At 47.4% G+C, this 15,769-nt stretch overlaps 2 protein-coding genes across 4 annotated transcripts in view; one reads left to right on the top strand and one right to left on the bottom strand.

Moving 5' to 3' along the window:
• ND-39 (NADH:ubiquinone oxidoreductase subunit 39) overlaps positions 1–997 on the bottom strand; it is a 179,327-nt gene extending 178,330 nt beyond the window's left edge. The window contains exon 1 of one of the 2 annotated variants that reach the window (XM_075882384.1): positions 958–997. In XM_075882384.1, coding sequence (XP_075738499.1) covers positions 958–982 — 25 coding nt within the window. In that variant the 5' untranslated portion in view covers positions 983–997. Of the gene's footprint in view, positions 1–91; positions 227–957 lie in introns of those variants that run through there. The other variant, XM_037429885.2, reaches the window with a different exon arrangement.
• LOC119178637 (UDP-GalNAc:beta-1,3-N-acetylgalactosaminyltransferase 2) lies at positions 207–15,053 on the top strand. 2 transcript variants are annotated; one of them, XM_037429866.2, is made up of 3 exons: positions 207–1,161; positions 10,129–10,392; positions 10,493–15,053. In XM_037429866.2, exons 1-3 carry the CDS (start codon positions 311–313, stop codon positions 10,644–10,646), a joined length of 1,269 nt encoding a protein of 422 aa, XP_037285763.2. In that variant the 5' UTR covers positions 207–310; the 3' UTR covers positions 10,647–15,053. The 2 variants fall into 2 exon arrangements, with proteins under 2 accessions (XP_037285763.2, XP_037285755.2); XM_037429858.2 differs by having other exon boundaries at positions 10,458–15,053.
• The last annotated feature ends 716 nt before the right edge of the window (positions 15,054–15,769 follow it).

Raw genomic sequence — 15,769 nt, 5'->3', positions numbered from 1 at the left:
TACGGCTGCCTACATCTCCCTTACGATTGGGGAAATATGACAGCCATCGGGAGCGAACAAGTACCGAGGTATTTAGCAAACGTAACCTCACTCGGAAGGCACATCCACGGTCGCACCCTTGGAGCCGCCATGTTTTTGAGCTGCAGACCTAGCATTTGCAACGGGGTCAAATTAAGCAAATAAGCGACGTGCAGTACAAGAAAAGAAAGCGCTGGCTAATTTGTTTTGTGTTTTTTTCTCAAAAAGAGCGTGTGTCGGCAGTCGAGGGTGCGTTGTTTTGAGTGGTGGTGCGGTCCAGTTGGCGGCCACTATGAACCCTCGCGCGGTCGGCTGGCTGTGCGTGGCGATCGTGGTGCAGGCGCTGCTGTACGCCTACTTCACGCGTCGCACCGTGCTTCTGGTTGCCGTGCTCTCAGCTCGGGAGAACTTCGAGAGGCGCGCGGCCGCACGCGAAACATGGCTGAGCGGCGCCTCGCGCGTCAAGTCTTTCTTCGTGGTCGGCCGCGATGGCTGCCGTGTGCCGCCCGAGGACCGCGTCGATCCGTACGTGTGCCAGCGATGGGAGCCCAACGTGACAGCCATCAACGAGAACCTGGACTTCTACGCGACCGCGGCGCAGGCGCGTGACTGCTTTCCTCGCAAGCGACCGCTCTACACGGGATTCGCCTTCCAAGTGCACCACCCGCTGTCCGTGTCGCGGCTGGGCGTGCTCGGCGACATCCTGAGCGGCAGCACGGGCGTCACCGTGGCTCTCATCGACGCGAACACGCGCGAGATACTGCGCAGGGTGGTGGTCAGCGCCGAGACGGGCGCCGAGCAGAGCGGCTACTACTACCGCAGCGTGGACCGGCTCGTGCTGGCCAGGAACTTCGAAGGGGTGCTCAGCCTGTCTGGCGAGATCGTGGGCGAGACGTGCTCGGCGCCACTGGCCTGGAACAACGGCTCTGGCCTGGTCACCTTCGAGAGGCTGTACGTGGACCATGAGGACAGGAACAGCGTAGCGTGGACGGCCGGCGCTGTGTCGGGCGTCGGCGTCCACCTGGTCGTATCCGACTCGCTACCCAGCCTGCTGGACCACCTGGACGACGCCGAGACGCGCCAGGCCGTCTGGGACCAGTTGGTGGACGAAGAGCAGCGCCGGCTGGACAGCGAGGCTCGCAGGTGGGTTCGCTCGCGCTGAAACTGCCCCCTCGTCTGACACCGAGGAAACCCGTCGCCAGACAAGTGCTGTCATTGTAGGCAACTATGTTGGGACCACCTCCTCCGACAAGTCATACATGGTCACTGCCTCTGTTTTTGACGCCGGTTGATATTGCCCAACAACAAACAGGTGTGCTATTGGACTGAGCAGATCAAGTGACATCACATACACAAAATAGAGCATGGGCTTCAAAAGGTCTGTTCCATGTGTGCTGCCAGGAGTGGATAAATCGGGGAAAAAGAAAATGTGTCTTGTTAACAAATACGTGGCATGTACACAACTAATAATTCAACATATCCTAAGGTGGTAGGCCGCCCCCAAAAAACAAAAAAAATTAACCGGAGGAGCCAGGATTAAAATAACTACTTTGTCAGAACAAGCCTGTCTCATTTACCTTGCCTAGGCATTTAGAGTGAAAAATATTCTTTCTTTTTTAGGTGCCCATTTTTGTCAAAAATTTAATGAAAAGTGGTAGTTACACCAGTCATGATAAGTGACTAACGGGTGCCTGAATTCAGTAAAGTTTTGGCATTTCTGTAACCAAAGATTGGAGTTATGCAGTGAACTAGGATGAATAATATTAATAAGGAAGTTATGTTAAAAAAACTCCAAAAGACAAAAAAAGAGTCCCAATTTAGGTTGAACTTGTTTGCAATATCAGCTGTGAATTCAAAACTAATCGATAAATTTTCTTTTCCTAGTTCACTTCACAGATATATAAGTGGTGAAACATTGTACAAAATTTCAGTTCAAAGCATGCGCTGAGAAAAAAGTTATGAAAGTTGGTGTCACATGATTCCGAGCAAATTTTTATTTTGAGGAAAACGTCAACAAAGATTTCAGAGTGGGCACATGGTGTTAGAAACATTGCACAAAGTCCTGAAATGCACCAGATTCATAGGTGGGTCCTTCTTCAATAGCATTATGGTCTCCTTTCCTTTGTGTGGCTGCTCTTCTTTTCTTTCTGGCCCGTTTCGTTCCATCCGCTAACTTGCGTTTGACATTCTGCATGCGCTTGTGGTCTCTGGCAATGCAAGCTTTTGTCGTGTAGTACACTGGCTCTATGCCAGCTTGCCTCAGGATGTCTTGGGGGCTTACACTGTCATTATTGAAGTGTGCCACAGTATCACGCAAGGCAAATATTGCTGTAAGCAAGCTTACGTAGACCTCTTAGGGAGCCCGCTCCCATGTCACACCATTGAAGCACTCATTTGAATCTTGTGTCCTTCCATGCAAACACTTCATCAGAAGTTCATCCGAGCACAAATCGCTGCACAGTTTTAACCTTGCTGAGCTCATTATTCGGAAGTCCTCCTTTGTGCACATACCTTCCTTGGCCGAGTGCTTCAACCCTTCTGTACCCACACCAGCCGTTTGGTCCAAGTGGACACAGGCCATGTCTCGGCTGCTTGTCGGTAGAGCTGCAATGAAAAAGACTAGCAAGGGTAGCTTTTTTTATTGCAGAAAGGTTCCCCACATTAGCCCTTATGGCAATGCCATAATAGTTTTGCAGGCGGTCAATGAGAGCATCAGTGAGCTTTCCTGTACCCCCACAAGACAACGCACTGCCTTTTTCAGTTTTCTGAGGCGGCAGCCAACACGCTTCTAGACATGCCTAATGCATTCCCGTTTCTGGACACTCTCCTTTCCATACACGCCTTTCATCGCGGCATAGTTCTTGGAATTACCAACAAGACTTACACGATCTAGAAAGGGCCTTACATCAATGACTTTTCCCGTGTCAACAGAAACTACAGACACACATCCGTTCAAAGATTAATGGTTACGCTTGTGCAATGTGTCATCACCTGAAACACCACACAACGAAATTCCACAGCAGCATCAGCCATAGATTTTGACGCCTCTTCTCTTGCCGCTGCAGAAAGCCGAGACGATAATTTGTGGTAGGCAGAGTGACAAGAAGGAGCGTGTATGTTTATGACTCTAACAAACGTTTCTGCGTCTGCATGCTTTTTTCGTAACTGGCGCATCGCGTAAACAAGACGAACATTATTTGCATTAGCATGTCCCACCTTTCTAGACGTATCAAATCGACGCTCGAACCCACAGTCAGAAGACACTACCGCACAGGTTGTGGGGTCTCCGCAAGGCAAACGCGCGCCTCGCCACGCTACGCTCTTGGAGTGAACGGACAAAGCAGACGCGGTCGGTACAAAGCACACCACATACATAGATTTATTAACTAATTTAGACGACGATATCGTCCACCAAATGATACACAAACTTCAATTAACACGCTACCATACAAACAACATAACGCAGTAACACACTAAACGCACAATAACATAAGCACACACTAACACACCGAACACACTAACACATACCCAAGGCGGCGTCGCCAAACGCCTGACTTTCCACGTGGGACCCCGGCGCGAAGCCCGCGGTGCCGAACACCAGGGGCCCACGCTACAGACAACCGTTCGCAGCAGCCGCCACGCGCAGAAGAGGCTCGCTCAACGCTCGCCCACCACCAAGGCCTGCCTTCCGCCAGGGGCCACCACCGGCGCTACCACTCTACCAACAGTGGTACTCAAAGCGAACACAACGCCATCTATCGCCTGGCGGTGGTCACCACCAAAATAAAGCCTTGGGGCGAGACACGTGCGCCACGCGGCGCAGACAACTTTACAGGGGTGGGGTGTCAGCACCCCCACAAGGTTGAGCATATCCCTTGGTGAGAGTGTTCCTGGAGCTTCAGCGTTGGGTTCATGCATCCAGGGCATGTCAGTGATGAAAACACCGAAGAAAGAATGTCAATGTCCACAAGCTTGTTCCCTTTGGAGCGAAGAATTCTCCAGCAGAGCCTCGTACGTTTTCGTAATGTCCACAAGCTTCCTCATGGTCACCGAAACGGCCGCGCCCGTGTCAGGAGGCAGCCTCGTTGTCGTGTAGGAATTTCCACCAAACTTGCGCTTCCTTGTCTTCTGAGTTCTGCACTTAGCTATGCTGGTCTGAATATGGTCCAGGTGGCCTAAGAACACACACGTTGCAGCATTGACAGGTGGAAGAAATGGAGAACGATGCCTGGCGTAGCCCAGCCAAGGTGAACAACAAACATACCACAAGCATCTTGCGTCTCCGTTGCAGCCGATTTTAGAGATTCAAAAACAATTAGAAGCACAAACTTATATATAATGACATCCTCTTAAGTAACAGTCAACATGAAATTCATGAAGTATTTTGGATATTATTAATATAGACGAAAAACACTTACTTTCGTAACTAACAACTTGTGGTTTAGGTATACGATCATGGGGTATAGAAATCTAGCTGTAACTCGCAAACTAATGATGATATGAGGATCATTTTTGTTGCTACATATTTTAAAATGTTCAAGCATGTAGAAAAAACAAAAATAAAAAAACTATCTCGCGAAAAAAATTTTACTTTTGAAAGTGGCCTACCACCTTTAATGCTATTGCCATTGTCGTGTTGATTAAACCTTAATTTCTTACTGTGAGGGTTTCTATTTTATGTATTTCTAGTGTAAACATGCCTTGCGCCTACATCATGATTGGGGATTCCACTCCTCCATCTTGAGGGATGCCCCGCGGCAGTGAAAGCACTTAATTACTTATGACAGCATTTCTGTGATCACTCTTCATGGGGCTTGACACTATATTTAGGTACCACAACTGCAGCAAAATGAAGAAGGGACAGGAATCTTCAAACACAACTTTCTTCCACTTGCCAAATATCGTCCTCAATCAGTGTGATCACACGAGAACGCGAAGCGGCTTAGTTTGTGGCTGGCACTTATCAGGCGCACGAATCTCGGCATCGGCCATGCTAAGATCCGAGTTTGCAGCGCCCACTTCAAATCAGGTGAGCTCGAAAGCCTTTCATTGATAAATCAAAATCCTGGAACACTGCATAAGAAATTGCTGTGGGACCAGACGAGTTTCGATTAAGCACTGACGTTTCTGCTCGGATGCACCACGCTTCACGAAGCCCGTGCATACTGCGATGACTAAAAGACTAGGCGCCTACTAAAAGACTAGGCTGAAGCGGCAGTGGCTGCAGTCACAGAGTGTGGGAATCGAGGCTAGCCCGCTGCCTTTGCGCGGGCTTTGCCACCTCTTTCTGCGTTTTCATGTCCTGACATGACTCTCCTCCGCCATCTGCCGTGCTGAGAGAGCGAGAATAAGTATTAACCCCTCTCAACAGGTAGCGGGACTCTCCTCTCCTCTGCCGTGCTGGGAGAGCGGGAGTAAGTATTAACCCCTCTCACTAGGTAGCGGATGTCGACTGTGGCGCCGTGCGCAAAGTCCCTCCGGACGTTTTGTGCGCATGCGTCGGGTTGTGAGGAAAAATCCCTGCGGGACGAAATGGGGTAAGCACGCATTTCTTTTCCGTCCAATGGCTTGCTTTGTTTGGGGCTCGTTTAGACTTCGCCTACGGCACCTTGCACCCGCGGCGAACACTTACCTTTTGTCGTCGCCCCCCCAACTCTTCGAATGCTAGGCCGAAGAGTGGTGCTGTGTCCTAGTGCATGATCATACTACGCCGGCCCGTACTTCTTGGAAGCCAATACGAGTGGTGTTTTTTTTTTCGCTCTTGCTCGAGCGATCAGGCTTTTTTGTCCCGGTGTCCCCATGAGTCACTTTTGCCCACGAAGACGTGCTTACGGCACCCTGTGTAGTACTTCTTGCCCGGGGCATGGATAAGCCTATTTGCATTCCCGCTGCCCCTGTTGCAACGGGGACTGTACTGGGTTTTGGTGTTACCGTAGACAATAAAGTGTTGCGACCTTGAGCAGTACCGTGTCCTTGCCACGATGACGGTTAACGCGTGCCCTGTGGCTCGTTAAGATCGGACCCACGCTAGTGACCGTAATCGTTTGGGATATGTGCACACTACAAGAGTCAGTGGAAGGCGAGCTCCTGCGAGAAGACAAAAACCCAATGGACGATAACGACCCTGGCCAGCCTTAAGACAGATGCTGTATGGACAAAAATGAGCCTGGTTTGCAGCCATCTAGAAATCTCGTAAGCTTGTGATCTTCATTAACTTTGTTAGGTAGTCCACTCTGCTCCCCAACAGGACCGCTTTTCTTTCCTGGAGCCACTTGTTAAGATCTTGTTCGTTAAGATCTTGACCCAGCCGCTAGTAAAATAATAGTGTGCCTCAGGGCACTTGAAAGCTTACATTTTCTCAACAGCTGTGAAGCTCAAGGAGTGCATATTCTCGTGCTTTGCTTCAGACAGCGTGTTGACCAGTGGCATAACCAGGGGCGGCACAGCGCACCATACACGTACCCGTCCCCTCACGAACCTTTTTCTCCGTAGGGTCATTCCATGCCAAATCATCTAGGTTTTCCCGACCATCACGATAATGGCTTAAAACATTTCCACATGTTTCTCAAAGTTCTAAACCCGTCCTGGTAGTTTATTTTCTTTGCCAAAAGTTTTCCTCCCTGCTTATGAGAGTTTTTGGTTGGGCGCCGACTAAGCTAGGGGGCGTCAAACAACAATTTTTTTTCAGAAGACGCTTTTGGAATTGCACTCGATAAAATGGTATTTGGTAAGGTAATGAAATGATCTGACTGTAAACGTAATGACCTACCTATGTATATCATCCTTCGAGCGCTTTTAGTACGAGCAGGGTGTCTACCAACCTGGAAAAGTCAGAGAATTTGGACCCTTCTGAAAGTCATGGGAAGGTCAGGGAATTTCTAAAAAACCTGTCTGTGCGACCGTCACAAAAGTAAGCATTACCATTGATCAAAGCTTAAGGAGTCGCTCTTTCAGCTGCAACTACAGTGAGCTGCTAAAAAGCATGTGAAAAATAGACGGTGCATTACTCTTGCTTTTAGCATAAACACGAAAGGATACACCGACCCATAAAACACAAAGTCTACTGACGTTCCAGCACCTGATATGGGAAGGACCTTGTTCGCAATAAAAGCCATAACAGAGGTACAGTATATTTAAATACACCTAAATATGTCACATAAGCAGCGAGAGTACATTTGCTAAGGCACGTTCCTGGGCTAGTTGGTTGCAGTTCATCATTTATAAGGGTATAGCGCATCACGACCAGGACACAAAAAGAGAGACACACACAGCGCTAACTTGCAACTAATGTTTTATTTGCGATCACACATGCTATTTATACAGTAACAGTAGACCGATAAAACCTTTCACCGTCACCGAAAATATAAGCAGGAAAGGAAGGGCAAACGTCGGAGACCAGACAGCCACCACTAAGGCAGCCAAGGTTGCTGTAGTGCCCTACGTGCATGCCATTTCGCATAACTTGCGAAGGATAGCGAGAAAGGCTGAAGAACCGCGGCCGCTTTTTTTCAGTTCTTTTTCAGTCTTCAAGGGGCACTTTTCACACCTGTTCGATTTTATAGTGCCGGCAGCAAATATTTTTTTACCCAGAATTTCACGGAGCAGTGGCAGGGACGTAAAGCAGTTGTCAAAAAAAAGCTTGTGTCCCACACCAGATGGAATTCGGTTAGGTAAACGCAGCACTATTGTGCCTGTAACACCATACTGCTATTTGGTGTGGTCTTCGATCTTTGTTGTGGACCCCTGATAGGGCAGAAAGTCATATACAAGGTCAGATTCGCCGCAGAGCATAAATATTTTGATGCCCCATGGGTTTGGCTTTTCTTTGACATATTGCTTGATGTTGAGGTGTCCTTTGAAGGGCATCATCTGTTCATCTATGCAGAGGCGCTCCTCTGCTACAAGTGACTTGCACTTTCTTTGGAAGATATCAAGCAATGGCCTTACTTTCCAGAGACGGTCAGTAGCGTCAGGGTAATTCACATCCACATAGTGCAGGTTATTTCGCAACTTTTCGAAGCGATTGCGCGACATTCCTGCAGACCCCACGATATCGCACCTCATGCTTGGCTTCCAGTAGAGCCTGAGCCTCGGGTAATGGAGAACACCCATTGTAAGATGTAGTGCGACTAGACGCCTTATCTCTGCCTCGTTGGCGTTGATGGAGCTTCCTTCGTGAAACACTGAGTACCGGTTTGTTTTTTCAGCCAGCTCCAGAAATACACGATTTGGCACATACCCTTTGAAATATTCGTAGAGGGACTGCAACTCTCTGAGTTCCGATGCTTCGTGGACATCGCCTTTGTAAGTTGAGTCTGGCGCCTTGAATAATTTTCGTCTCCAGCCGCCAGATGTGTTCAGTGCACACTCGTCGTCGGAGCTTTCAGTGTCGCTCTCCACTGGATCTTCTTCAGGAGCACAAGGCACCGCACTTTCGTCATCTGATTCATCGAATGCCCCGTCGTATGTCGGATAGGTTGCCGTTGTCGAGCTCCTCAAACAGCGCGTCCGTTGCTGCTTTTAGCCGTGTGTAACGGGTTCGGTGACACGAATAAAACAAAGTCACAGGTATACCCGCACCTGCGAACATAGAAAAACAGGTTAATTAACATACCACGTCAGCATTCGTTCAGATATCGCTTGTCTAAAACACGCACCACAATCGACTCGGACACCGCCATTTGCAACCGTTGAGCGCTGATGGTGTCAAAATCGTACATGACAAAAGCATGCCACTGCAAAAATGCTGCACGTGCAAACAAAAAAACTCAAACGTCTTCCAACTAACGTATTACTAAGGCACAACATACAAAAAACTGGGCGCATAATTCAAAAGAATTACGTAGCTACAATTGCAGAAAATCGGAACTCACCCGGCTCCGCTTTCGCCATGATGTCGCCGCTGCTTCTTCTTCGTTGTGAATTCGGTGTTCGAGAAAACACGAGAATACTGATGTCCATGGCAGTAGGTGGGCCGAGACTTCACATTGGGCAAAAAATTGCGAGTTTTTGTTTCGATTTCTCGGCGTGGCGGTACCATTTCTCGTGTGGTGTCCATTGACACCGCCAGGGCCGAAAGGGTTAAATTTGTTTCAGCTTTATGTTCCTCATTCTAGTGCTGTTTTCCACACTGCTGAACAATAAAAATTGTGCTCACTACAGCTTTAGGCTTAGGCTGCTTTAGGTTTATGAACACCAAATCGCGCGATCGAATCCCGGCTGCGGCGGCATTTTCGAAGGAAGCGAAAATGCTGTAGACCCGTGTGCTCAGATTTGGGTGCACGTTAAAGAACCCCGGGTGGTCGAAATTTCCGGACCCTTTCACTACGGCATTTGTTTTGTAACGTTAATCCCCACATATCAATTAATCAATCAGGTATGACCACCATCATTTTATTTATCAGCTTTAGTTACATGATGAGTATGCTAGTAGGCCTTTCTAAGGTTATGGCTGGCCTGCACATTTGCCTGTGTTGCAACGTTGTCATCAGACACTTTGGAGTTTTTTTAGCCATTAGGGCACAGTAAATATATGTATCAATATATTGTACACTCACACACAAGCGAAGTTCGGTGGATGAACCAAATATTGTGTTGTACGTGCACGCTTTTGTGTGTGTGTGTGTGTGCGTGCGTGTGTTAAGATGTTAGCAGAGTGTGCGAAGGTTCAATAGAAATGTTATTCTCTGGCTTGAGTATATTTTAGCACACATATGAAGAGTCGCACTGTAATATGCTTGAACGTGGACTATCAGACCTTGCTGTGTCTGGCTTTCACCAATAAAACGAGTCCAATGAATTGAGAAAGGATGTATCGGGCACATGTGCCGATTGTATCAGCATGAATACGCGTCAGTGATGCGCAGTCTGCTCAAGTGCGTTCGCTGGTGCCTTTATAAGCTGAGCTCCAATAAACACCGTTGTCCTTCTTGCGACCACGCTGCTGTCAGTATCGTCCATATGCTCGTGACACTAGCCATACAGTTGCAATTCAAAGCACATTCAATAATGCGCAACACATTTTGTGCTATAACCTAGCTTTTTGTGCATCTCAACCAAGTGTTCCTAATGCAGATTTGTAGTGGTCGAACAATTATTCTGCCTGTGCAGGTATCGAGACATTGCCCTGGTGCCCATCACCGATGTGTACCGTAATTTGCCACGCAAGCTGCTCTATTTCTTTGACTTCTTGCTGCAACGTTCAATTGAATTTGACTTCCTTGTGAAGGCGGATGATGACTCCTTGGTCGACTTGGAAGGGCTGCGAAACAGTGTGCCCAAGCAGCAGCCGCAGCAGCAAAACATTTGGTGGAGTCACTTCAGGCACAATTGGCCAGTGATTCGCTATGGCAAGTGGGCTGAGCACAAGTACAGGTAAGTGGCCTAGGTATGCTATGTATGGTAGCAGAGGGGCTGAAAAACCTGTGCTGCTCTTGCAGTGCACCCATCTACCCTGCGTTTGCATGTGGTGCAGCGTATGTGCTCTCGAGAGACGTCGTCCTCTGGCTGGCCAGGAACAAGGACTACCTGCACTGCTATCAGGGCGAGGACGTCTCCATGGGCATCTGGCTGGCGGCACTCTCACTGCGGCGCATCCACGAGCCCCGCAACTGGTCATGCAGCTATAGCTGCCCAGACGGCATGCACCGACCCTACAGCAGGGCTCAGCTCTCACCCACTGAACTCAAGACAGTGTGGGCCACTTTCAAAAAGCACAAGAAGCTCTGCTGATGGCACGATGCCATCAATTTGAGGCCTTTTCTCTAGCCATGAATTGCTGATAATTAATGAAAAATGTTGGTTCCTGACTGCATCTTCATGTCCACTCCTCTCCCAGTGATTTTACCCCATCCTGTGCAAGCTAGCTCAGTGCAAACTTCGTAATTCCATTTTCGGATTCTTTTCCCTTCGTCTCTCTGGTTCACTGCATGACCACCAGTCCCATGACACCCTTATGCTCAACATCAGCCACCTCTGTTTTTTCTCTGACTAGTTCTACTGCTTTCCGATCTCTTGATGTTACACCTGCCGTTGAAGAGGGTCCGCCCTATGCACGGCTAGTGCAGAATCCTAGCTAATGCTCCTGCCGTACACTGTCGTACCGTGCACGATTAGTGTCCCCTTCTTGTAGTTCGAGTCATCACAGCTACACGGGTCCAAGCGAATAAGGCAACAGGCTAGGCCAATATAACAAACTTTTATTGCTATGTTAGCAATAAGGCATAAATGTTGCGTAGAGGGACTGTTCACCCTACTAAGGTAATAAAGGGTAGACGCTTATGCTTTTGGTAGCTGAATTTCTTGGCTCGCAGGGGTATCCGGGGGTTCTCTGTCTGGTGGCCGGCGCAAGAGACTGCTGTCGGCACGCTCATTTATCTCAACCTGCCAGTGTCCCTTTCCCCAACGAGGGTTCGTTCCCTCGCTAAGGAAAAGGAATAGCGTGCGCCGGTTGTGGGATGACCGGTCCCTTCGAAAGAGGGACAGACATGTCCTTGCAACTAGGCTGCTATAAGAGGGAAAGGAACCATGGTTGCTTCCCCACACCGTATACTAAGTTAGAACAGTAAATATACACTGAACATGTACTTTACATTTTAGGGACAGCAGCCTTATGCTTTGGTGAAGTTTCTTTTGGTAATTGATCTAGGCATACATGCTCTTCTCCAGAGGTTGGCTGTCAATCACACTTTTTTTTTTTGCCAGGCTGTTAACCCATACCTTTGTCTTCAGCAGTCTAAGACAATAATTATATTTGTCACTTCCATTGCTGAAGAGCACTACATCATCTGCAAATCTTAGATTGTAGAGATACTGTTCATTAATCCCCATCCTTTCTTTATTTCTCCACCTAGGCACGCGGCAAACAGCACTGGTGAGTCTCGGTTTGATGCCTCTGACAGTATCATTGCACTTGTGTAGAAGTAGAGTAGCTGTTGGTATTAGCTAGAGTTGCCTCTCTCAACACGGCTCCCGTCTCAATATCTGCTTCGTGGCAGCTATGCTGAGCAATTGCTGGAGTGGAAGTCCCCGTAATACCTTGCCAACAAAAGTGAAGCCAGCTTTTGCCCTCACATTAGCAGTCTCGGCAAGTGCCCGAACTGATCTTATCGCACAGTGCATATGCAGCCGAGCTGGCCAAATGTTTCTCTAGAATGCGCCAGGCAAAGGTACAAGCAGTCAAAGGGGTACTGACACAAAATTTCACAGCCAAGATAGCCTGCGGATCAATTACCGTGAACATGCATATATCATCTGTAAAATATCAACAATGAGCATAGCTTGGAACGTATTTTGTAGCAATTTTGAAGCTTTCATGAGTGATCAACTCCATCGCGCTATTAACACCCTTAAAGGGAACCCTTGGAGACCCCCTACTTCCCTCACGTGACCACGCTGGAGCAAGTTATGACGACGTCATAGCTTGCTTTTTCTTTGGTCGTGTTTGCTCCAGAAGACTCTGCAGCTTCTCGCGAGTCTGTGACCACGGCGAAAGCTTTGTGTTTAATGACATTGCTGTCCCATTTCCTGTTCGAAAAAAAAAAAAAAAACTTTTTGATGCAAACTGCGGAGAAGTGCGTATCAGTTCCGTGTGCAGACATGGACGAGCGTTACACTCACTATGTGGGTGATAGTTGCACTCGGTGGCTTATTGTTTTTGAAACCGAAACCGACTCTGGTCGTAATACTGATTGATTGATGATGATTGATTTGTGGGGTTTAACGTCCCAAAACCACCATATGATTATGAGAGACGCCATAGTGGAGGGCTCCGGAAATTTCGACCACCTGGGGTTCTTTAACGTGCGCCCAAATCTGAGCACACGGGCCTACAACATTTCCGCCTCCATCGGAAATGCAGCCGCCGCAGCCGGGAACCGAACCCGCGACCTGCGGGTCAGCACTGGTCGTAATACTGAGCCTGTAATCAATTATCTGTAGGACACTGCAGAAAACAATGTGTCGTGCTACGACTAACTGTAACAGGCCCCCAGAAACACATTGCAGCAAAAAAAAAAAAAAACAAGAGGCCAAAATTTTTGATACGGTACTCCTTTAAACTTCCTCGAACAGAACGGCACAAACCACCCTTCGAGGTCGAGCATGACATACACGCACTTGCTAGCCTTATGTGTCTAGCAGAAAACGCAGGGAGCAATACACACACTGGCTGAAGTGCACCACATACTAGGTGCACTTCAGCCAGTGGCCACCAGCCGGTAACTCCGCTCGATCTCTGGGCAAGAAATTGCCAAGGAAAGGATCTATGATAATACTCGGGGTAGTTCTCTACTGTTTGAGGCCAGGACGGGAGTATTGCGAACCAAAACATATCGGGCCAAATACGAAGGGGTAGACACGGTATGCAGTGTGTGTGGAGAGGAGGAAACTGCCGAACACTTGATGATGTTCTGTAAAGGGCTGCACCCTATAATTCAGGATAATGGCACAGAGTTTTTCAAAGCATTGGAGCTTAGGGACAGGCAGGGCAAAATAGACTTTAAGCGGGTAGGATCAACTAGAAAGAGGTTATCTGATTGGTGGCTACAATCAAGGCACGAGTGAAAATTGAACTCTTCACTGCAAAGCGCCAGTGCTTAACTTCACCATTAAAGTTCGTTTTTGTTCATTAAGCACTACGGCTAAGTGGAGTTGGCCGCCGCCCAATCTAAAGCGTACAGCCATATTAATCCATCCATCCATCAATGGGCGAATACCACAGGCATTGGTATGTGCCACAGGTGATTGATAGTTGCATCTACTCAGAAGCAGCGAGAATAGACACCGGTAATTTCAATGTGAGACCGTTAAGAAAACCTTTCACCCGATGAATCAAAAGAATGACTATCAGGGTTACAGCAGAAATCAAACGCAAGTATTCTGGGTGGCAATCAAGTGCTCTACCGCAGAGCCACACCAGCTCTCGAAACTAGTTTTGAAAAAAAAAAAAAAAGAACTATGCATGCGTAATGTTGATGAAATGTCAATTGTGGCTGCAGTGCTGGTTATCTAATTTTATAAACAGTACATACGTACTCTTACAATACAGGGGTCACGTCGGGTTAAGCACCATCCACTGAAATTGGTCCGCATAGCACTAGCCAGGGCCACCATCCTCCCAAGCACAAGGCAACACCCATCTTGCTGTTGGCATCATTACACAACAGGTTATATAAAGGATATCTTACTTATCTAGTGGAAAACAAACGGTCAATTTACACAACATACACTCAGAAGTAGCTGTTTGCCTGCACTCACAAGACACTTCTTATACAAGAATTTACCTTGTATAAGGATTTACTATCGGCATCAAATAGAACCTAAAAGCGGCAAGCCTTCGCGATGGTATAGTGGGCGCCATCCACTTATCGCAGTGTAAGGCACACATATACGTGAAGAGCAACCGACAGGATGTGCGCGCCTGTCAATGGTGATAAGTGGACGGTGCGCACTATACCATCGCAAAAGCTTGCCGGTGTTTGAGTTTTATTTGATGCAGATAGTGTCTGAAAATATATTTTGGGTTTGGCAAAAATTCAAATAGCACCCTTATCTTTCCTCTGTAGTTTTTTTTTCTTTCATTTGATACATAATGGTCTTTAAGATGTGCTATTGCGGTTATTACCAAAAGTGGCTACTTGGGCTGGTTGGTATTGCATTTTAAAAAGAAAACCAACATGTTTATTTAGCATGCAGAACATTTCAGAAAGAAGTCACCGGACAGAGCGCTTCAACCTATCTGATTTCTTTCAAACATTCTGTGCACTAAAAATAGTATATTTCCTTTACTATGAATTAGCAATTTACACTGTGTTCGCGAAAGCATAGATAACTCATATTTCTAGTTCATTTTGCAGTGCATTTTTTTCCCTACATGAGATCATGTGATATGGTTTCGCTTTGAACTGCATTTTGTTGTCGCCTTGTACTTCGAAACTGTGGCTTGGTCACGCTGTCTAGAACAGCTTTTTCTGTAGCTCCTCTGTCGCAGTGTTTTCTTGAGGCAGAAATAAAATTATGTGCGACTGTTCAACAAATGTCAGTGCGTGCTACATTTGTACACATATCTAGCGTCCTGTCGGAAGGTTTTGCTCAACTCAAATTACAGCACAGTCACCGTCCGTTCGCATAACATTCTGAACTAGTTTTAAGCAATTGCATGGCTCTGTGGTAGAACACCTTCTTGCCATGCATACGGCTCGAGTTCACGTCTCACCTGAACCAAACTTTTTTTAACCCGCTAGCGTTAAAGAGCTCGTTCCACAGAAATTCCGGCGTCGGCATCATTGGTTGTGAGTGAAAAATCATCTTATGCACGACCAAAAAATCGAGAATATTGAAAATAAAATAAATAAAAAAATTTTGGGTATGAGTGGGATCGAACCCGGTTCGTTTGCGTGACAACAGGATCTTCTACCGCACGACCACGCATCTGCTTGTGAATACAGTGAAAAGAACTTCCTCTACTTGGAAACGCAGTGAAAGTAGCTTTCTTGATTTAAAAACACATGCGTACTGTATACATGCCCCACAATGCAACATGGATGATTACAGTAATAATGTGTGGTACAAGCACTCATTGCCAGCGTGCATCAGAACATGTGATTATCATAATGGCCTCGTGGTTTAAAGCCGGTCACGAACTGCAAAAGGCACACACTCTACTCCGCCTATTCCCTTAAGGCCACGTACTGGGTGCATAGCAAGTTCGAAAAGGTTTCATACACTAAGTGTTTGAAGTACGCACTAGGAA

This window comes from Rhipicephalus microplus, chromosome 2, assembly GCF_043290135.1.
Source record: "Rhipicephalus microplus isolate Deutch F79 chromosome 2, USDA_Rmic, whole genome shotgun sequence".
Taxonomy (NCBI): Eukaryota; Metazoa; Arthropoda; class Arachnida; order Ixodida; family Ixodidae; genus Rhipicephalus; species Rhipicephalus microplus.
This window is presented reverse-complemented; position numbering and strand designations above follow the sequence as displayed.